This window comes from Bos javanicus, chromosome 29 (genome assembly GCF_032452875.1).
Source record: "Bos javanicus breed banteng chromosome 29, ARS-OSU_banteng_1.0, whole genome shotgun sequence".
Taxonomy (NCBI): domain Eukaryota; kingdom Metazoa; phylum Chordata; class Mammalia; order Artiodactyla; family Bovidae; genus Bos; species Bos javanicus.
This window is the reverse complement of record NC_083896.1, coordinates 51,010,851-51,032,124: the sequence shown is the minus strand read 5'-3', so window position 1 is coordinate 51,032,124 and position 21,274 is coordinate 51,010,851. Positions and strand designations below refer to the sequence as shown.

The 21,274-nt window shown below is 62.5% G+C and overlaps 2 protein-coding genes across 6 annotated transcripts in view; one reads left to right on the top strand and one right to left on the bottom strand.

Moving 5' to 3' along the window:
* The window catches only part of DEAF1 (DEAF1 transcription factor), a 29,663-nt gene extending 15,205 nt beyond the window's left edge, over positions 1 to 14,458 (bottom strand). The window contains exons 1-10 of the mRNA XM_061407552.1: positions 14,082 to 14,458; positions 11,600 to 11,697; positions 10,182 to 10,311; positions 9,775 to 9,921; positions 8,673 to 8,812; positions 7,208 to 7,273; positions 3,509 to 3,635; positions 2,732 to 2,860; positions 1,643 to 1,771; positions 19 to 266 (exon numbers count right to left, since the gene is read on the bottom strand). Coding sequence (XP_061263536.1) covers positions 19 to 266; positions 1,643 to 1,771; positions 2,732 to 2,860; positions 3,509 to 3,635; positions 7,208 to 7,273; positions 8,673 to 8,812; positions 9,775 to 9,921; positions 10,182 to 10,311; positions 11,600 to 11,697; positions 14,082 to 14,370 — 1,503 coding nt within the window. The 5' untranslated portion in view covers positions 14,371 to 14,458. The remainder of the gene's footprint in view (positions 1 to 18; positions 267 to 1,642; positions 1,772 to 2,731; positions 2,861 to 3,508; positions 3,636 to 7,207; positions 7,274 to 8,672; positions 8,813 to 9,774; positions 9,922 to 10,181; positions 10,312 to 11,599; positions 11,698 to 14,081) is intronic.
* Positions 14,459 to 14,960: 502 nt separating this feature from the next.
* Positions 14,961 to 21,268, top strand: TMEM80 (transmembrane protein 80). Of its 5 annotated transcripts, none has more exons than XM_061407569.1 (6): positions 14,961 to 15,085; positions 17,206 to 17,225; positions 17,977 to 18,070; positions 18,159 to 18,251; positions 19,121 to 19,326; positions 19,870 to 20,038. In XM_061407569.1, the coding sequence occupies exons 1-5, from the start codon at positions 15,076 to 15,078 to the stop codon at positions 19,324 to 19,326; spliced, it is 423 nt and encodes a 140-aa protein (XP_061263553.1). In that variant the 5' UTR covers positions 14,961 to 15,075; the 3' UTR covers positions 19,870 to 20,038. The 5 variants fall into 5 exon arrangements, with proteins under 5 accessions (XP_061263553.1, XP_061263552.1, XP_061263551.1 ...); XM_061407568.1 differs by lacking the exon at positions 14,961 to 15,085 and adding an exon at positions 15,128 to 15,198 and having other exon boundaries at positions 20,018 to 21,268; XM_061407567.1 differs by lacking the exon at positions 14,961 to 15,085 and adding an exon at positions 15,128 to 15,198.
* The last annotated feature ends 6 nt before the right edge of the window (positions 21,269 to 21,274 follow it).

The window sequence follows — 21,274 nt, the reverse complement described above, 5'->3', positions numbered from 1 at the left end:
CCGCAGCGCGGACGGTACCTCCTTCCGCTCAGCGTCCGCCTGGGCTCTGGCTTGGGCCGCGGCAGCCTCCCGGTAGGAGCTGGCCTGCTTGGTCTGTTCGAACAGCGTCTTCAGCTGCTGCGCGGTGCTGAGCAGGGAGTTAACCATCTCCTCCAGGTACAGCCAGGTCCGCTGCTCCGACACCTCCAGCCCGCTGACCACCGCGGGGGAGACAGCTTTGGTGGGGGTGGAGGGCGGCGCTGCCAGGGCCGGCAGGGACGTCAGCACTAGCCCGAGGGAAGCAAAACAGAGCAAGGAGTCAGCACGTCACCTGGCTCCAAGGGCCTCCGTGTTCTCACTGAGTGAGGGAGACCGGGCTGGTGCACAGAGACCTGGCTCCAGGGGCCTCCGTGTTCTCACTGAGTGAGGGAGACCGGGCTGGTGCACAGAGCGCAGGCCTAGAGGGCACCTAAGGTACTGCAGGTGCAGAGACGCCCTCCCCCCCCGCCGGCACCCCCTCTGACCCCTGCTGCGGCTACAGCTGCCCGACCACGGATGGCACGCCAAGTGCAAGCAGGAGCTGAAGCCTCCTGGTTTCGTTTCTGCTCACACAGAAAACTTCAGGGCCGTCTGTGGGCACGGGGTCTGGGGCACAGATCAGGGCTAGCGGGGGGCAGGTTCCTCTCAGCTGCAGAAGAAATCACGGGGGTGGAAAGGGAACCTGGGGCGACGCTGGCTCTGGACAGGACATGGAGACTCACACTTTGGACGCACGAGGCCTGCCCACCTCTGTCCCAAGGGACCTGGGCAGAGATGCCCCGGGGGAGACACGCGCACCCAGGCCTTGCTGTGCACGGCCTCCTCTGAGGAAAAGCCCTGATGGGAGCACCGGCTGAGTCCTTGGCGCAAATGCCCCACCAAGGCCCATTTTCAGCTCCTGGGTGAACCACTAGACAAGAGCTGCACGAGATGCAGAGTCAGTGCTCAGGAGCCAGACCCACAGAGTGGCCAGACCTCGGCTGTGAACCCGCCCCCGGGAGCGGAAGCATGGGGTCTGGAAGACAGGACCCTGAAGCGAGCCTCCAGCCCTCGCTGCACCGGACCTAAGGGGAGGGGCAGTGGGACAGGGCAGACAGAGGGGGCAGCAGCTGCTCTCAGGGGCCCCGCGGTCTAGACCAGAACCCACCCCGACACGATCACCCCAGGAACAGGCTGCACCGCCCTGAAGGAAACAGGAAACCCCGAGTCCACACTGGAATCAGCAAGGAGCAGGTAGGCAAGAGTGCCACGGCCACATGGGTGAACACCCCCGAGGCTGGCCGCGGCCTGCCGGAGCTCTGCCGGGGCTGGGGCTAGGCTTTAGGAGGTGGGTCGGGGGAGGCAGGTGGTGACAATCAGATACACACACACAAGAACGTGCTGGCAAGCTTCAGGCCAGTGAGTCACGGACACGCACACTCTCGCACCTGAAGCCAGGGGACAAGTGCCCTCGGGGACACTGACCCAGAGCAGCGTCCCGGGTGGAGCCCGGCAGATTCTAGGCTCTGCAGGGCACAGGGCACTAGGTGAGCAGCCTTGCCCCACCTAGCATCTGGCAGTAGCTTCCGGTCTACAAACAGCCCTGCCTCCCCAGACCTCGGGAGCAGGGCTCCTCCTCACTCACCTATTTTGGGATGAGACGTCGGCAGTGCGGCCTCTGGGAACGGTGTGATCTGGCAGCTGTCCTGATAACCGGGGTAGTGGGGCTCCGGGTGGCCGACCCTGCACGGAGGCTGCACGCTCGCTTCCTGCACTGTGCGGAGAGGGGCGCCATGCCCGTGACCCCGCTGCTGCGCGCCCAGCCAGACAGCCCCCGAGCTCACAAGTGGAGGAAGTGGACTGTTGAGACAACAGCGCCAGGGGCCCAGAAGGAAAGGGAACCGACGACGCACCGGGGCCCGGAGCGAACCAGAACTGATGACGCGCAGGGGCCCGGAGGGAACCAGAACCGAATACAGCGCCGGGGCCCGGAGGGGGACAGAACCGACGACAGCGCCAGGGGTGGGAGTGGAACAGAACTGATGACGCGCAGGGGCCCGGAGGGAACCAGAACCGACGACGACGCGCGGGGGCCCGGAGGGAACCAGAACCGATGAGGCTCGGGGGCCGGGAGGGAACCAGAACCGATGAGGCGCGGGGGCCGGGAGGGAACCAGAACCGATGAGGCTCGAGGGCTGGGAGGGAACCAGAACCGACGACACGCGGGGGCCCGGAGGGAACCAGAACCGATGAGGCGCGGGGGCCGGGAGGGAACCAGAACTGATGACGCGCGGGGGCCCGGAGGGAACCAGAACTGACGACGCGCGGGGGCCCGGAGGGAACCAGAACCGACGAGGCGCGGGGGCCCGGAGGGAACCAGAACCGACGAGGCGCGGGGGCCGGGAGGGAACCAGAACTGATGACGCACGGGGGCCCGGAAGGAACCAGAACCGACGACGCGCGGGGGCCCGGAGTGGGGCAGGATGGCACAGGAGCAGGTGGGCTCCCGCTGCTCCCTTTTGCTCCCTAACGTGGCCTCAGAGTTTACAGATGCACAGGGCGCTTCTGCCCGCTGGCTCTCTCTATGTTCCACCAGCAGCCTCAGCTTTTCAGGTCCTGGTCCTCCACCACCGGCCAAGCCCCCAGCCCCACTCCCTCCTTCGGGGTCTCCATGGCTCCTGCCCGTGAAAGGGGAATCTCTCGGGGCCAGGGCACCAGGGCTGAGACCACTTGCCTGTGGCTCCTGCAAAGACGTCGCCCTGGGCTGGACTTTCCGAGATGACCGCAGTGGCCTCTACGGTGGACGCCCGGTCAAAGGTCAGCGCACCCGAGGTAGTGATCTGTCCTGAGGGGGTCACGGTGACTGCAAGGGCAGGGCAGCCGTTACTCGGCCAGCCGGAAACCCACCAATGGGGCAGGGGTGGCGTGGGGTGCACAGCAGTGCCCGGGGGCCCCCCAGCCCATCTCCACAGGGTGGTGCCTAGCGCCAGTGAGGGCAAGGCCCACGCCCCCAGAGGCGGCTCTGGCTGTTGGATCCTAAACACACACATGCGTGTACCCTCTCTAAGGAAAACACTCACTGAAGTTGAAGAGAAACAGCAGCCACGCCTCCCAGCATCTCAGAGCTCCGTGTCCTCCAGGCCCCGAAGGACCCACTGGGTCGTGGACAGTCTCTGAGGACCCATCAGCCCCCAGACCTTCCCTCCCTTTGGGTCTTCCCTCCACCCCCACCCACCGTCTCAAGGTTTCAGGAGCAAGGGCTCCTCCCTCAACTCCTACCAGCCTCGCCTGCCCACTGGGGCGTACGCAGCCTCTGAGGGCGGGGGGCTGCCCGAGACCCAGACCTGCGCACTTGGCATGAAGCCAATGCGGAGGAGAAGCCGGGACCCAGGAGGCCAAGGAGCCTCTGGGAGCAGGAGCTGTGCCATTTTAGACCCAAAGCCCTTGGCCACACGCGTGAGCAGCACACACTAAGAGCGCGCGTGGCGGCAGGGGCTGCGCGGACACTCACAGGTGGTGGCGGCGGTGGCGGGGAGCAGGGTGATGTTCTTGGGTGCGTCCTTCTTGACGGGCGTGGCCGGCAGCTCGCTCTCCTTCTTGCGCCTCTTGTAGGGCACGAAGAGCCTGACGGGGCCGCTCTAGGGGGTGGGGGGACAGAGGGAGATGTGAGGGAACCACCCGACTCTGTCCCGACGGCTGCCCTGCCCAGGGACGCACCCACGCAGGGACACGCCCAGCTCTTAGCTCTCTTCAGCCCCAGTGCCTCCAAGTAACAGAAGAGGTGCTTTCAGGGAGACTGAGTGAGTGAAAGCGCTTCAAACAGTGAGCATCGTCCATATCAGAGTTTCAGGAATGCCCAGGAGACAGAAAACAAGCGGGGCCCACGAGGCCAGGGGGCGCCCCACAGGCCCAGACGCGCAGGAGCAGAGGCCCTAGATGGAGCACCAAGGCAGGACAAGGGGAAGGCTGGGGAGCCTCCCAGCTCGTGCCCGAGACCCCGTGGGCTAACTGGCCCTCCCTGCTGCCCTTCCGCATGTGCTGTGGACCCAAGCGTGGACTTTCTTCTCAACCCCAGGATCTCCGCTGGGCTCCTCCCTTTTGTGATTTTTCTCCACGTGATGAGATGTCGTCACACCTTCTGGGCTGAACTGTGAGGTCTCAACCAGCAGTGTGGCTGCATTAGGAGTAAGGATGGGGGGGGCCCTAACCTGGTGGGATTAGTGTCCCTGGAGGAGGAAATACCAGAAACACCCCCTAACTGCCACGTGAGTGAGAGCCTGCAGGCCAAGAGGAGCCCCTGCCAGCAGCAAACAAGCGCTGGGACCCGGGCTGCCGCCTCCACAGCTGTGAGAAAGCCCATGTGTGCTGCTGCTGCCCCGGGAGTGGTGCCTGGCGGTGGCACCCAGGCCATGGTGCCTGCCCCGGCCCCGCAGACCGAGACCGAGATCGAGACCCCTGCTGAGGATGCTTCCGCCCTGCAGACACGGAGCCTGCCTGGAAGCCCTGTCAGCTGCTGCTACAACGGGAAGGGTCCACTGCCTGCTGCTGTTCTTCTGTGGGGTCCACACACCCCCGTCCCTTTACACGTCTCATGACTTCTGTTGAAGCTGGACATCCTGGGCGCTGTACTGGACCGCCGTGCAGACGTCTGCTCTCCTCCAGGCTTCCCGGCTGGAGTCCTGCACGAGCTGTCCCCCGCGGCCCCTCCGGGCAGCAGCAGTCAAGCTGCCGCACCAGCTGCTGGCTCCGCTCTTTCCAGCCGACTGCTCTACCCTCTGCAAACTGCTCCGCTGTGGGATCCAGGCACCTGGGGCTCTGTGCTGGGGGCTTTTGGGACACATCTAGAGGAAACGCCCCAGGACAGTCGCTTAGCTGGCATCCGCCCACACACTGCCCTGGAGCGGAGCCTGGGCAGCACTCACGGCCATCAGCCTAACTCCGTGGTCCTGTTGCTGCCTCTACCGCGGGGACTTCCACCGTGTGGGGTACGGGCGAGTGGGGCCGGGACGATGGGGCCGGGGGCCTGGAGCGGAGCTTTCCCTCAGCCGAGCAGGGCCGTGGGCAGGGAACAGGCCCTGGCTCACACACCAGACTCACAAAATTCTCCTGGATAAATATTTTTTGCTATATACCACCAAGCTAGCTTTCAGAGATTCTAAGCAGGTTTTTCCATTATTTCGCCAATGAGGGTTATGTCTCTGGGGGTTGGCCCATGGAGCTCTGCAGACCACCGTTCCTGACTCGGAGCCAAAGCGTGTCCGTTTGACGAAGGAGACGTACGAGACTTTATTTCGTGGACTGCACCTGTGGTTCCACGTCTAAGAAACCCCAGGTCTAACTTGAGACCACAGATTTTCTTCTAGAAACTTTAATTTTGTTTTCAACAAATCTGACTCTAGAATCCACTTTTAATTCACTGGTATACGAAGTAGGACGTCTGGGTCAAGGGTCACTCTATGCCTACAGTGTCCGACTGGCCCCACGCCTTCTGGGTCCGAGTGTGGGTGGCTGGTCTGCCCCTAGATTGACAGGCCCTCCTCCGCAAAACCACACTCTCACCCAAGGACACCACTTGGCAGGTCTGGGGCCCGAGCTGTGGCCTCTCTAGTCTTAGTCTTCACTCTCAGGGCTCTGCTGCAATTCCACTTCCTCTGCCTTTCCATGGAAACCTTAGAATCCTTAAAATCCTGCCAGGACTGTGAAGGGAGCCATGTCAAACCTGTAGATCTATCTGGGGAGAAGAACACGTTCCCCACACAGAGGCTGCCACCCCACAGGTCCATAGCATCCCTGAGTTCTCTTCTGGCAGCTTCTAGCTTTCAGCATCCAGGTTCCGCCCCGCAGGTGACACCTTGGGGTTTCGGCATTTGCAGAGACCACAGACAACCCTGTTGTGTGTTCCACACTTCCTGACGGGGCAAACCTCCTGCTCTGCTCCTTCGACCCCTGCAGGATATCCAAGAACATCACCTGCCGGTCCCCTCAAGCAAACTTTAAAAGTATCTTATTCTCACACAAATATCCTGCTGGGTAATTCTTCAGCCACCTGATGCCAAAAGCCGACTCACTGGAAAAGATCCTGATCCTGGGAAAGATTGAGGGTAGGAGGAGAAGGGGGTGACAGAGGATGAGATGGTTGGAAGGCATCATCGACTCACTGGACATGAGTTTGAGGAAACTGGCAAATAGTAAAGGACAGGAAAGCCTGGTGTGCTGCAGTCCGTGGGGTCACAGAGTCGAACGAGACTCAGTGACTGAACAACAACGTTCTATTAGAATCACATGTGATCTGTATACAAACTAGACGGTTTCAGGATATTTGGTTTTCCCAGTCAAGAACGTCTCTCCAGTTGGCTTTCCTACACAGCTGCTAATAGTTAACCAGATGAGCAATCGAACTTTAAAAAGGAGGACTTCCTTCATGGTACAGTGAATGAGAATCTGCCTGCCGATGCAGGGGACACGGGTTCGATCCCTGGTCTGGGAAGATTCCATGCTGCAGAGCAAGTAAGCCCGTGCACCACAATACCGAGCCCGGGCACGGCCACTGCTGAGGCCTGCGTGCCCCAGAGCCGCGCTCCGCAGCCAGAGGCCCGCACGCTGCGAGCACAGCGGCCCGCCCACTGCAGCTGGAGAAAGCCCGCATGGCAGCAGAGACCCAGGGCAACCAAAAGTAAATAAGTGTTTTAAAAGTACTAAAAAAAAAACCTTTAAAAAAATTCTTAAGAGGAAACCTCATTAAGCAGGTTTTTAACTTTTGAGACATTCAAAAATAATATTCAACAATAAGAACTCCTGAAACAAAGCTGGTGGTTCACACAGGGCACACTGGCCTCACGCTGAAAGCCGCTCAGCGGAGTCAGTCGGGACGACGCCCGCCTTTAACAGTTAGGGACCCGGGTAAGCAAAGACTTGCGAAGACGTTAGTGTTCTCTAAACAAAGCGGTTCCGTGCAATATTTTTTACAAAATGATGTTAAAAATGCAAAACGTAAAACAGCGCATTGTCATCACCGTGAGAAAAGCCTGGGGGGGCAGGACGGGGACGTCACGCGGTTTACTTTATCTAGGAAGGTCCCCTTCGGGTCCTCTGAGCAGTCCAGGGGCCCACTTGAGGCCTCAGCCACCAGAGCAACAGCCGAAGAACAGAGTCTGAGGGGAAACTAAGGGGGAAGCAGCCGGAGAGGGGCCGAAGGGGCAGGGGCACTCACCAGGGTCATGTCGTCACAGCAGGCGGCACAGGTGCAGGAGGCTGCATGAGGGTTCAGGATGCCATCCTGGGGTTCAAAAGACACCGCGACACGGGAGAGGGCATGAGACACCGTGACACGGGAGAGGGCGTGAGACACTGCAACACGGGAGAGGGCGTGAGACACCACGACACAGGAGAGGGCGTGAGACACCGTGACACGGGAGAGGGCGTGAGACACCGCGACACGAGAGAGGGCATGAGACACCGTGACACGGGAGAGGGCGTGCGACACCGCGACACGGGAGAGGGCATGAGACACCGTGACACGGGAGAGGGTCTGAGAGACACCGCGACACGGGAGAGGGCGTGAGACACTGCGACACGGGAGACGGTCTGAGAGACACCGCGACACGGGAGAGGGTCTCGGAGACACCGCGACACGGGAGAGGGCGTGAGAGACACCGCAACACGGGAGAGAGTCTCGGAGACACCATGACATGGGAGAGGGTCTCAGAGACACCGCGACATGGAGACGGTCTGAGAGACACCGCAACACGGGAGAGGGTCTTGGAGACACCGCGACACGGGAGAGGGTCTCGGAGACACCACGACACGGGAGAGGGTCTCGGAGACACTGCGACACGGGAGAGGGTCTCGGAGACACCACAACACGGGAGAGGGTGTGAGAGACACTGCAACACCGGAGAGGGCATGAGACACCGCGACACAGGAGAGGGCGTGAGACACCGCGACATGGGAGAGGGTCTCAGAGACACTGCGACACTGCAGCACGGGAGAGGGCGTGAGAGACACGATGACACAGGAGAGGGCCTCAGAGACACCGCGACACGGGACAGGGTCTCAGAGACGTGGCAACACCGGAGAGGATCTGAGACACCACAACAAATGAGAGGGTGGCCCTCAAGCGACAGGCCCAGGCTCCAACCAGCTCTACCCTGACCCCTGCCATGAGGATGGAACCCATTGTTTCCAGAACCTCTCTGCACACACCATCCACCTTTCCCATCCAGGGAGTATGGGCGTGACGCCTCTGCCAACCCCAGGAGCTAAACTGGAAACAGGAGCAGGGGCCCTCTCCCCTTGGATAAGCTCGAGAGAGATGGTTGGTATCTTTCAGAAAGTCACGGACAGAGTTACTCAGTCTTATTGGGTCTCTCCGCCACACACGTTATTAAACTTCCGTTTGATTTTCTCCTGTTAATAAATGAACTCACGTGTGTTCACTGAAATGGAAGCTGTGTTGCCTCATCCATTCCTCATCCTTGCACAAGGTACCGTGCAAACCTGCTCAATGTCCCATTCGAAACACAGGGAAACAGAAAAGTTAAGTGACTTGCCCCAGGTCACACAGCAAGTAAGTGGAGGACTCAAACGCTATCTGTCTGACTCTGGCCTGCGGGCCTTCAGAGCCCCGTAGCTGACACCCTGGGAGGCGGGAGGTGGGGAGGTGAGCACTGGGGTACCTGGATGAGGCACTGCAGTGGCCGCCCCGCATAGCGGATGCTCCTCTTCCAGTCTTTGCTGCTGGCCCTTCCTGCCATGGCTTCAAACTCGGTGGGGCTGTACCAGTTCTCCCCCTGCTTGATACAGCGACCCCGGCCTCCTGAAAGGACAGGCCACCTGCTGTGCTCCCTGCTCACACCAGGCCAACTGCCCCCTTGCACCCCGCCATGAACCCACACCCGCGGGCATTGCATCTGACCACATGCTCAAGCATCCACCTGATGCCCTGGGCACCATGCCTCGACCCCCTCCCTCGTGGAGCTGATGACCTCTGCCCACTTGCAGAGCTTCCTGCCGACCGGACACCAAGTGGACCCAAGACCTCAGGAAACATGGTCCGGGCCTACGGCCCCCTCAAAGTGCCTGTTTGTTTAACTAGTCTATGCCATTACAGCCTTCCTTGACCCCAGCTTATGTGGAGGCTGCAGACCCACCTGGGCCCACCCCTCACTTACCTGGGCCCGCCCCTCGCCCACCTGGGCCCACCCACATCCTCCTGGGCCCACCCCTAGCCCACCTGGGCCCAGCCACATCCTCCTGGGCCCGCCCCCGCCCACCTGGGCCCACCCCTCACTTACCTGGGCCCGCCCCTCGCCCACCTGGGCCCACCCACATCCTCCTGGGCCCACCCCTAGCCCACCTGGGCCCAGCCACATCCTCCTGGGCCCGTCCCCACCCACCTGGGCCCAGCCACATCCTCCTGGGGCCGCCCCCGCCCACCTGGGCCCACCCACATCCTCCTGGGCCCGCCCACATCCTTCAGAGCCCGCCCCCCGCCCACCCACATCCTCCTGGGCCCGCCCCCGCCCACCTGGGCCCACCCACATCCTCCTGGGCCCGCCCACATCCTTCAGAGCCCGCCCCCCACCCACCCACATCCTCCTGGGCCCGCCCCCGCCCACCTGGGCCCAGCCACATCCTCCTGGGCCCGCCCCCGCCCACCTGGGCCCACCCACATCCTCCTGGGCCCGCCCCCCGCCCACCTGGGCCCACCCACATCCTCCAGGGCCCGCCCCCGCCCACCTGGGCCCACCCACATCCTCCTGGGCCGCCCCCACCCACCTGAGCCAAGCCTGCTCTTGTATAAGGTGCCGCTGATGTTGCGGCAGCGCACGGGCAGCTCGCTGTCGTACACCGACGGGTCCCAGTTGTACTTGGTGCCACCCTTCTCTTGACCGGGAGCCAGAGGAGTGGGAGGAGACTGAGGTCCTTGAGCAAAGAAAGCACCGTGAGAGACCCTAAGCACAGCCTGGACCACAGGGAAGCACAGGGACAGCTCGACTCTCACAGGTCCTCCTCAGCTCAGCACCCCGCCCCCACAATCCTGGGCAACTCTCACTGCCTGGAACATTTTCTACTTAATCAGTATTCGATATTCAAGTTCCCCACAAAACACAGAAGCTCACCCAGGAATACACAGCAGCCCAGGGGGCACTTGGCCCCGGAGGCCTGGAGTGGGCAGACGGTACCTGGGGTGAGAGGGGCTGCAGGTGCCTTCAGCCCGGCGGTCTCCACGATGCTGCCGTCCGTGTGCACGACGATAAGTGTGGCCTTCTCGGGGTTCAGGCTGTCCCCAATCTGAAGGGCTGTCCTGCCCGACTGCAGGACAGAACACCCACTGTCTCAGAGACAGCCGCGGCACCCCTCTGTACCAGGCTGTGGTCCCCCAGACAGGTTCCAGATGACACCACCCCCAGGGGGGCCTCTTTCAGACACTGAGTGAAGACCAACCAGAGGCGAGGTCTGCGTGGCCCCGAGCAAATGCTCATGTGGCTTGTCCAAATTAAGGGATAAACACGCTTCCGGCACAGGAAAGGCCCTCTCTTCTGCCTGGAAAGCTCTCACGAGGTCACAGGTCTCAAGGGATGGTCTCCAAGAGGCCAAGTCCATTGGTACAGGAGCCAAGATCCGGTTGGTATGGGACCTGTTCTCATGCCCAAGTCCCACGCAGAGAAGGGGCCTCCCAAGCCACACTGCCCACACGCCTCCCCACGGGCCTGTATGCTGCTGTAACCTCAACTGCCTCCCCCCGGCCAGTGAGACACCCCACTGCCTGTGAGGAAGCCGAGCCCACCCCGACTGCCCCCAGGCACACCTCACGGCCTCGCCCAGATAGCCCTGCAGTGGACTAGGGACCCTGCACACCGAGGTCTGGGACGTGCTCCTGCTACCACGCTGAGAGGGAAGCACCGAGGCAGAGGCCTTTGCTCCTCTCTGAAAACGCTGCCTTCACACCAGAGGAGGTGAGTCGACCGCGGGGCTGAGGGCCCCCACCCATAGGCACACGCACACCCGGCCTGCTCTCACAGACCTGCGGGGTCACTGCCTCAGTCAGGGCATCGGCCCTGCGTGAGTGTGAATCGCTGGACTCGTGCGACTCTGGAGCAGAAAAGCAGAACATTTTGTGCTGGTTCGAGAGCCACAAAGGGTCTTTCTAATGAGGCAGGCGGGACGTGCGGAAACTCGAGCCGCCCTCTCCCTGTCGGTGTCCAGGAAGGTCACACCAGATTCCGGGCCTTCCTGTCGTCAGAGCCTGTGGACGCGGGCGCCCTAACTTCCCGACCCTTAGGACCAGAGAGCCCGCTGTTGGGTCGGATACCGGCCCGAGGCACGGAGCTGCTGCCTGGCTACCGGCCGGTGTCTCTGGGCACCAGAGCATATAAACCCACGCTCTTAAACCTGCGTCCCCGAGGCCTCCACTGACCTGCCGCCCTCACACTCGCGAGTGAGCTTCCTGCCAGTCACTGTCCCAGTGACAACTTTGCTTCAAGTGTACAGACCCCCAGGCGTGCTCCCGCTCCCCCCGGGGAGCTCGGCGGAGGGCGGGCTCAGGGTCCCCAGGGAACGGGCCACCCTCCTTGGGCCGGAATTGGCCCTAGTGTCTTACCAGCACGTGGCCTGAGAGCGAGGCCGCATTCGCCACAGACGTGGTAAAGACGTTGTCTGCCGAGGCACCCACGTTGGCTACTGTCACGGTGGTCACCTCTGCAACACAGGAGCCTGACTCAGCGCCTGGCCGGAGCCAGAGGCCACCAGGGGACGGGGTGGTGGGCAGTTGCCACGGCAGGTCCCTGAACTGCCAAGGGAGGCCTAACCCTGGGCATGAAATGCCCGACCAATGTTCCCAGAACACAGTCTGATAGACCTGATCCTTCCAAGGATAAGAGGCTACCTCTCCATCCCCGCAGAGCCTGTCACGCACGGTGAAGACCCAATGAGCTGGTCACAGCTCTGCCAAACTGCCCTGGCCTTGTGCTCCCTCCTGGGGAAAAAAAAAAACCACCCAGAAGGAGCTTCTCAGACCCCAGAGTCCCGTCCCTTGTTGTGGGGACCCTCCCAGACCCCATGGGTCAGCACGGTTCTGGCTGAGGTCCATCCCTCCCTCCCCCTCCATCACCTCGACCTGCCACTGACCTCTTCTTCCTGAAACCCATCAGACCTGTCGGTGCCCCCCCGCCCCCCAACATGGAGCCTGGCCCCTCCCAGCAGCCTGCGTACCCCACCTCCCTGCACTGCCCCCCCACAACCCACACCTGATGGGCTGCCCTGACAGCCTTCCCCTGATGCTCGCCCCACTCCAGGGGTGGCACCGCGTTCCAGAATGTCCCAAGCCTAGCTGGGCCTGTGCCTGGCAGAGGTGCTCAGATTGACAGAGGGTCCCGCACAACCTGTCGACCTGTGCTCACTGAATTGCTCTGAAAATCCCTCTCCCGTGTGTCTTCTCCACCGTTTCCCAGGGAGCCTGGGGCTAAGGGGCCTGAGCCCATGCTCAGGTCTACACAGCTGGCCAGCAGCCCAGAGGAGGCAGCCTCAGCCCAGCACACGTCCTGTTGAGCTACTGAAACCCAGGAGTCACCTGACCTCAGTAACTCACAACAAACAAGTTTTAACACACTCAAAAAACACAACTATAAAACTGTGCAAGGAAAAAAACAAACACCTGACGTTGGGGCTTCCCCGGTGGCTCAAAAAGAACCCACCTGCCAGCGCAGGAGGCAGATTCGACCCCTGGTCTGGGCAGATCCCACACGCAGCAGGGCAGGTAAGCCCGTGCACCACAACTACTGAGCCCAGGAGGTGCAACCACCGAAGCCGACACACCCCAAGGCCGACCTCCGCAACAAGAGGGGCCGCTGGGACGAGAGACCTGTGCACCACCGCTAGACAGCAGGCTCCACTCACAGCCAGCAGCGGCGGAGCAGCAGCAAAGCCCGCGCGGCGATAAAGACCCAGCAAAATCGAAAGTCAAAAATTAAAAAAAACCTGATGCAATACATTTCTCTGATATTAGGACAAACAGCATCATAGTTCTTTTCCGCCTTCAGAAAGATGTGTGCATATAACATAAACCTGAAGAAAAGTCTAAGTATTCAAGATCTCAATGTTAAACCAATTTAGCAACGAAATGGAACCCTTGTTTAAGGGCCACAAACCCTTCTTCCCATGCTTCTGCGAGAATCCCGAAAGACCAGAGCACAGGCAGACCAGAGGCAAGGCGGGCAGCGGGGGAGCTGGCCCCACCCAGCACCCCCAGCGCCAGATAAACGCAGGAGAACCTGGATGCGGAGGCCGCTGTCCAGTTCTGAAACCCACGAAGTTCCTTCCGGAAGAAGAGCCCCAGGACACTCCCCAAAGGTTCCAGCGCCTGGCTCTGTGGGCCAACCGGGAGCCTCACGTGGGAGGGACCGTCACTTGGGAAAGTCTCTACCTCCTTCAGGATGGTGTCCCAGGGAGGCACAACCTCTAAAGGGCGCTTTGGGGCGTGGCTCAGGAACCTTGAGAATGAGCATGTTCTGTTCATCAAGAACAAAAACGTGGAAGGGAAGACCCATCAAGGAAACGGGCGGGGGGGGGGGGGGGGCGGGCATGGGGACAGGCCAGAGCGGGCACTGAGGAACAGGGTCCTGGCTTCTAGAGCCACTGCCCCCAAGGCTTGCGGGCTCTCCCTGGCTGAGCACGCCTCACTCCCCAGGGCTCAAGTGCCATCTGGACCCGGCCAGCAGGATTCTAGGTGACCAGATACGCCCATCCCCGCGCTCCTCCAGGACAGGACCTGGGTCTGACCCCCGTGTCACCAGCAACCAGGACATAAGGAAGGGAGAACGGGCAGGGCAAGAGGCAGGTGCTGAGAAGGTTCCGGAAAGAACGCAATCCTGAAAGGAGGTAAAGGCGTTCAGGGAGCAAGTGTGCGGCAGGAAAGGGCCGGGGCGCTCCCCGGGGCAGGTGTGCAGGGACCACGGGGCACACGACGTGCGTGCGCGGATGTGCTGGGCAGAGGCAGGGCAGGTGTGCGCGGGGGACGAGACAGCAGGGCGGGCGCGCGGCAGGTGCGGGCAGGTGGGCGCGAACCGCGGGCGGCCGGCACTTGCCTGCGAAGGCGGCGGCCGCGGCGGCCTCGTCGGGGCCCGGCAGGGCCTCGGCGCCCATGTCCATGTGCCCGGGCTCGGCGGCCATCACCGCCACGGCCGTCACCCGCCGCGTCTCGCGCTCCGACTCCGAGTCTGCGTCCTCCTCCGAGTCCTCGTCCCTGCTGAGCACCGGCTCCTCCGCCTCGCCTCCCGCCGCGGCCGCGGCCGCCGCCGCCACAGCGGCCGCGGCCGCCACCGCCGCCGCCTCGGCCAGGCCCAGCTGCTTGGCGGCCGAGTCCGAGTCCTCCATCCGGACTCCGCCGAGCCCGCCCGAAGGCTCCGGCCGGGGCCGCCCGAAGGCCGGGACAGAGCCCGAAGCGCGCCGCCCGAGGAGGCCGCCCGAGCCGGGCCGAGCCGAGCCGAGCCTTCCAGAGGAGGGTCGCCCGAACCGAGCCGAGCTGAACCGAGCCGACCCGAGGCCGCCCGAGGCCGGCTGCCGAGCCGAGCCGGCGCCACCCGAACAGGAGCCGAACCGGCACGAAGCGGCCCGGTCGAGCCAAGCCGAGGCCTGCAGTCCAGAAACGACGAGGGCCGACTTGGGCCGAAGTGGGCCGAAGTGCGGAGCCGAGTCAGCCCGAATTGGTCCGAGGCCGCCCGAGGGTTTCCGAGCGACTCCGCGCCAGTCCTCCGCGCTCAGGAGGCCGCGCCGGCGTGTCCTCAGCCGGCGAAGGCACCTACTGTGAAGCCGACTCTGCCGGCCTCCGACGCGGCGGGGCCCGGCCTAGAAACTCTTGCGCCACCGGCTCCGCCCGCCTAGGGAGCCGAGCCCGCCCGAGGAGGAGCCGAGAGGAGCCGAACGCTCCCGAGCCGGGATCCTCTCGCGTCTCGGCTCGCCTCCTCCTCCTGGCCGAAAGTGCCCGAGCGCTGTCGGACAGGCTAATCGGGCCTCGGCCACGGTTCGGAATCAAGCCCCGAAACGCGGCGCCGTCGAGCCCCTTCGGGAGCAGAAGCGAAAATGGCCGAAGGTATTCCGTTCGAGTCCCGCGCCGAGAGGCTGCCGGGATCGCGGCGGACTCGGCGGGCGGGGCGGGCAGGAGCGGGGCGGGGCCCGGGGGCAAGATGGCGGCCCCGCGGCGAGGTGAGCGGCTGGCGGCGCCTGAGGGGCGGGGGCGGGAGGTCCCGGAGGGCCCCCCGGGGGAGCGGTCCGCTTGGCTCGGTTCTTCCCGGTGCGGGGACACCTCGCGCGTGTTATTAACCAGTGGACTCAGCGTGTTCACTAGGTGAGGCCGCCGCCCGCAGAGCCGGCCCCGGGCCCGCGGCCGTGCGGTCCCGGCTCCCCCGGGCGACGCGCGGCGCCCCTCGACCCAGACGGGCGCCGCTGTGCTTCTCGGCCAGCAGCGAGCGGGACGGCTTGGTCTGAGGCCGGGAGGCGGGGGCTCCCCGGTTCGGCTCGGCCTGGCCCGGCGGCGCCCTTCGCCGGGGCCCGTGCGAAGTCCGGGCGGCCGGGGCGCTCGACCCGAGGGAAGAGCCGTTTCCGCACCGCCGTCCGGGCCCGGGGGTCTGGAGCGCCGAGCCCGCCGGCGGCGCTGTCCGCGCTCTGAGCGCCCGCCGGGCTTCCCGGCCGCGGAGTTCCAAAGCGCGGACTGGTGCCGGGCCGCCGGTCTGAAGTTTGCACGTTCTCATGCGGTGAAAATCGCGTTCCCACTAGGGCACGGTCCCTTCACACCCTTCCTGTGTCACCAAAGGGAGGACGTTTGTTCTCTTTGCTTCTGCATCCAACTTCCGACAAGTGGCTCAGACTGTAAAGACTCCGCTTGCAGTCGACCCGGGTTCGACCCCTGGGTCGGGAAGATCCCCTGGAGAAGGGAATGGCAACCCACTCCAGTACTCTTGTCTGGAGAATCCTATGGACAGAGGAGCCTGGCGGGCTACAGTGTCTATGGGGTCACAAAAAGTCGGACACGACTGAGTGACTAACATGGACACCTGTTCACAGCCGCATTGTTATTGCAGTAGATCATTGACAAAAATGTGAAGTCCTAAAAGCCCGGGCTGTCTTGTCAGAATGAGCCTCTTTCTGTAGATCGAAAATTATTGGAACACCGTAGCTACCCTTGCCGTTCATTGTTTAAATCCCAAATAGCTGACGGGTTTTCTACAGCGTATTTTCCCTGAGCCCCACCATCTCAAGTCTGTAACAATGATCAGGCGGCAGATCTGAAGGTCTGCAACGCACTGTCAAGAGAAGGATCGGAAGAGAGGAAACTCCTGATTAGCGAGAAGTCCACCCAGATGGTGACAGGTAGTGAGGCCTCCGAGCTTCCCCGGGCTTGGGAAACAGTGCATCCGGCTTAGAGCCCACTCTTCCTGTATGGCCACGCGGGTTTTATTAATGATGGGGCTGGCACCCGCCTTGGCTCCCTGCACTCAGCACCTGCTGCTTCTCTGTCGCTCATGTCCCGTTCCAACCACTTAAGACCTCTACCCAAGTGAGACTCCCTAGAGGACCTCGGATCTGCCCAGGGAGCAGGGTCTAACCCTTTGATGTCCCCCAGAGCTCACTCAGGCCAAAGGTTTCTCTCTTGCCTGCTTGGGACTAAGGAGGATGTGGTGTGGGAGAGAGCACCATCCCACCTGCTGCTGGCAGATTCTGAGGCCCACACTCATCTCACGATGCAGGGAGAATGCATAACTGCTGTGTGGTGGGAAGGGGTGGAAAGAACTTGGATTGCTGGCTTAGAAAATGCTTATTTGGGGAGAGATTTAATTTTATGAATAAAATTCCAGAGAAAAGCAAATGTCTCTTATCAACAGCAAAGACCTGAATGAGAAAAGGTCTTCATCTGCACACGCGTGGCCAGGTGCAGAAGCCACAGGAGACAAGAAAGTTGCGGGTCTGGCTCCTCCCCGGCGATGGAGCAGATCCCTCTGTCCTGGCCTTTGGTGTTGAGCGTGCGTCCGGGCTTCACCTTGTCAGGACGCCCTGCCTCCCCGCCTTAGGTTCAGCACAGCAGGTGGTCAGATCCTCCTTGGAGGGATGACGGGTGCAGAGGTGTCGGAAAGGAGCCTCGCTGTGGGCCAGTGATGCTGGACAACAGAACAGGCCAAGACTTGGGGCCTCCCTGACTGGTTCCTTCTCTTCCAGGGAAAGCTTCCTCTACGGTGGTATCCTGCTGCTCTGTCCCCTGGCCCTCTGTCAGCCCAGGACCCAGGCCTCCACACAGGGCACCTGCAGTTGGCTCCTGGCTCCTGCTTTTTGCTCCTTTAAGCCCCACCACCACCTCTCTTGTGGGTTCTGAGTTGGGGGGGGCGCATCCTCTGCCAGGTGGAGAGAGTTGACAGACCTCCTCCACCACTGCCTCCTGCTCAGCCCCGCGCTGCCAGCTGCCTGACTCCCACCCAGGAGGCACAGGAAACTGAAAACCCTCGCCTGGAACACTTAGAGAAATGACAAGTGTTTGGAGCTGAGCAAAGCTCTGGGCAAAAAATTTAACTGTCCCCCCGCCCCCATCCCTCAAAGAAAGACATTTTCTTTGAAGAAAATGAGGAAAAGTTATTTTCTGCTTTCAGTCTTATAACTGGGACCCAGATCAGGGTGATGCACTTGGGAAAGCCCAGGAAGCTGAGGCTTTCAGCCTACGGTCACCAGAGGTGTGCTGGGTCCTCAGGCGACAATGTCCCGGGAGGGAAGCCCAGCCCCGCCCCCCATCCCACAGGGGTCCTGCCAGGCGAGGTGGCACTGGAAGCCTGGCAGGGGCTGGTGGTCAGGTCTCCATGGCCACCTGCAGGGGCCTGGGCTGGACCTACCCACCTGCAGGGCCTCCGAACAGACGTCAGAGCCTCCTGTTGGCCTCCCTGGGGCGGGTGCCCTGGCAGGGCTGTCTGCTGGGCCTGAGAGTCCTTAACCGCTGGCCAGCTCTCGTCGCTCCCGCTGCAGATGCTGCTCTGTCTGAGTGGAACGTACTACGCCCTGTATTTCCTAGCTACGCTCCTGCTGCTCGTGTATAAAAGTGAGTCACGCGGAAAGAGGCAGCGCGAAGGTGTGGGCGCCCTGGCGCCTGTGACGAGACCTCTGCTCTGTTGCTGGTTTGTCTCCAGGTCAGGTTTTCACTTATCCTCACAGTTGCCTGGTCCTCGACCTGACTCTGCTGTTTCTGATGGGGATTCTGGAAGCGATTCGGTTATATTTCGGTGAGTTGACTGAAAACCATATAGTACTTGAGACACCGGCGTTGCTAGCTTCACATGGAACCTTTAAACATGCCTCACTTTGTACCACAGTTGGTCTCCTAAGGCCCCACAGCGTAGAAGCCCTGATAGAACTGTGTCCCCCTCCCCGCTTCACAGCTCACCGCCAGCGCCCAGGCCTCCCCACTCCCGGTCGCAGGCACACAGACAAGCACATCTCTTAAAGGAGGTCACGCTGTGTGTTCCCCTCCTGCTCCAGAGCGGCGGATAGACGAGAACAGCGGGCACAGCTGGGGCCCCGAGCATGTGACGCGGGAGCGGGGTGGGTGAGAACGGCCTCTGCCCCCGCCCTGTCTCCCGGTGCCCCTCACCCCCGGGGCCCCTGGGGCATCTTCTGCGCCCCCACCTGGGGCGGCTGGAGGTGAGCGTCTTGCGTGCCTGCCGCTGGGTTATGAGACGTGCAGCCGCTTCGTCTTCTTGTGAGTGTGTGTGACATCTTCCAGAATGACAGCGTAGAGGAAAACGGTTTTGGAGATTTTAAAGAAAATCCTCTCAGTCCATGTGGAATTAGGAAAAGCTGTCAGAAGACAGTTGGGATCACTTTCAGAAATCTAGACTGCTGCTGCCCCACCACTGCTGACCTGGAGACCCACAGCTGGGCCTCAATGAGAGCACTTCCCTCCCCTGTGATGGTCACTCATGCGGGCACTCCTGTCCCCCGTGATGGTCACTCGGGGTCGCCCCCTGACACCCTCAGATGCCCCATGACAGTCAGAAACTGGCTCTGGTCTCACAGCTGTGCCACCAGGGCCCTCCCAGGCGCCCATGTCCAGAAGGCCCTGCCCGCCCATCACGTCTGTTCTGCTCTCCAGGGACCACAGGCAACCTGATGGAGGCTGAGGTGCCGCTGGCCGCCAGCCTGGTCCTCACCGTGGGCAGCGCCCTGCTGTCTGCCTACTTCCTGCTCTGGCAGACCCTGGTACTGCGTGCGGACTCGGCCCTCGGCGCCCCGCTCCTGGCACTCCGCGGCCTGGAGGCCGTGCTGCAGGTGGTGGCCATTGCTGCCTTCGTCAGCTAGGTGAGCAGTGCCAGCCCCGTGGGGCAGCCCTGGACAGGAGCCCTCCTCAGGGCAGATGGTCCCCTGCTGTCCCCTCGAGCAGGAAGGGCATCTTTGTGCTCACCGGCCCCAGTGTTAGAGAGACTGTGTGTTTGCGGTGGGGTGTGCGTGGCAGAGGTGGGGCTGGGCACCAGGGCAGAAGAGAGTGCTGCGGCAGGGGCCCTGGGCAGGCTCGGGGGACAGGGTGGGGGTGGAACCTGAGAGGGTTCCGGTTCTGGCTGGTGATCCTTGGGGTGCGGAGGGGGTTGAGGCCCTTCGGAAAGCAGGCGGCCAGGTCAGAGCCTCCCAGGGTCCAAGGCGCCCCACCCCAGGCAGGGGCTGCGGCTCTCTGCTCCCCCTGCAGCTGCAGGGCAGCCTGGGGGTCCTGGGCTCTGCCTCCCACAGGAGGTACTCGCGGGCTGCCTAGTCCCCCTTTCCCCGGGGGTGCTGAGGAAAGGTGATCTGGACGCTGCAGACCTGCGGGAGCTGGCGGCAGCATTCTCTGGGGATTTGTGCCATTCACAGATCCTCGGTGAGTGTTCCCGGGAGGAATCTGAGCTGGTGTTTTCTAGTGACCTTCCTGCGTTTGTTTCAGTTGCACATTTTCTCTGTTTCGAATAACACTGTGTTTGAATATCTGGTATTTTCTCTTCGTTGTATCTTTAAAATAAAGGAACGTCTGTACCTCCCTGAACTGCCCCTGACTGAAGCCACCTGCCTCCAGGCTTCTCCCTCCACCCAGGTCAGGTCCATCAGGGCCCAGGCCCAGCAGCTCTGGAGCAGCACTCCGCCGGCCTGGGCCTCCTCGGGGCTGGCCTCAGAGAGGGGGGCCGAATTATCACCCCACTGGTCTTGTCCTCAGGGCCGAGTGGGCACGGGAGCGCCTCTCTGCCCCCTGACTCCTTGGGCTCAGCACCCGTGAGCACCTGTAACCCGAGGGCATGCGAGGCGCCCTCCTGTGGAGTCCCACCCCCTGCACCCCGCGTACGCTCCGGAAGCCTCCGAGGATGCCACAGCCGCTCCCTGTGGCAAGATGCCTGATGCCTTCCGGGTTTGCGACCCTCCTGAGGATCTGGGCCAGGCCCTAGACACCCCCATCGGTTTGGCCACAGGTCGCTCCATGTTGGAGGTAGCCACAGGCAGTCTGGGACGCCAGGCTCCCAGCAGCATCCTTGAGGGGGTCAGTTCTGCTCTGAAGAGCAGAGGGTGCCCACCTCGGCAGCTCCCTTCTCCCGTTTTGCCTGTTCAGGCTCAGCCTCCAGGAAGAGCGGGCGAGGGCAGGCTTGCCTTCCCCTTGGGGTTGTCAGCAGATGGGGAGAATCAGGAAGCCAGGGCTCGCCAGGGCTCAGGGGCAGGGCTGGGCCGGAGGACGAAGCCACTCCCTGCACCCCTGTGCAAGCTAGCCTGGAACCCCAGGCCGTGGGCAGGGAGGTCCCCACAGTGTGGGAAGGGGCAGTGCCACCGACATTCCAGGACAGGTGCCTCCTCCCCCGGGGCTTCCTGGCAAGCTGCCCGGCTCTCCTCGACCCTGGGACTCCGGCGCCCCACACACGCTTTCCTGCTTCCCCCACCCAGGAACAGTAGGAGAGCCCTGGGGGCGCCTGCCCTCCTCTTCACTTCCTCTTCACCCAGCTTGGTGGGCAGCAGCATCCTGGGGGGGTCAGCTCAGGAGGAGGAAAGACAACTACCGGCAGAGCTTGCGGCCTGGCCTGAGGCCGGGGGTCGCTGCCTGTAGCGCCTTCACGCCCACTGCCCGGCCACTCAAGGACAGCCTGGGCCATAGGCATCCCAACCCCCGCCAAGGAACAACCCCACCCCTCACGGAGTGCCCACCTGGGCTGGGCAGCGTGCAGAAAGACTTTAGGAGGACGCCTCTCCACCCCCCCACCTGACCGGATCAGGGCACAGGACTGCAGGGTCTCTGGCCAAT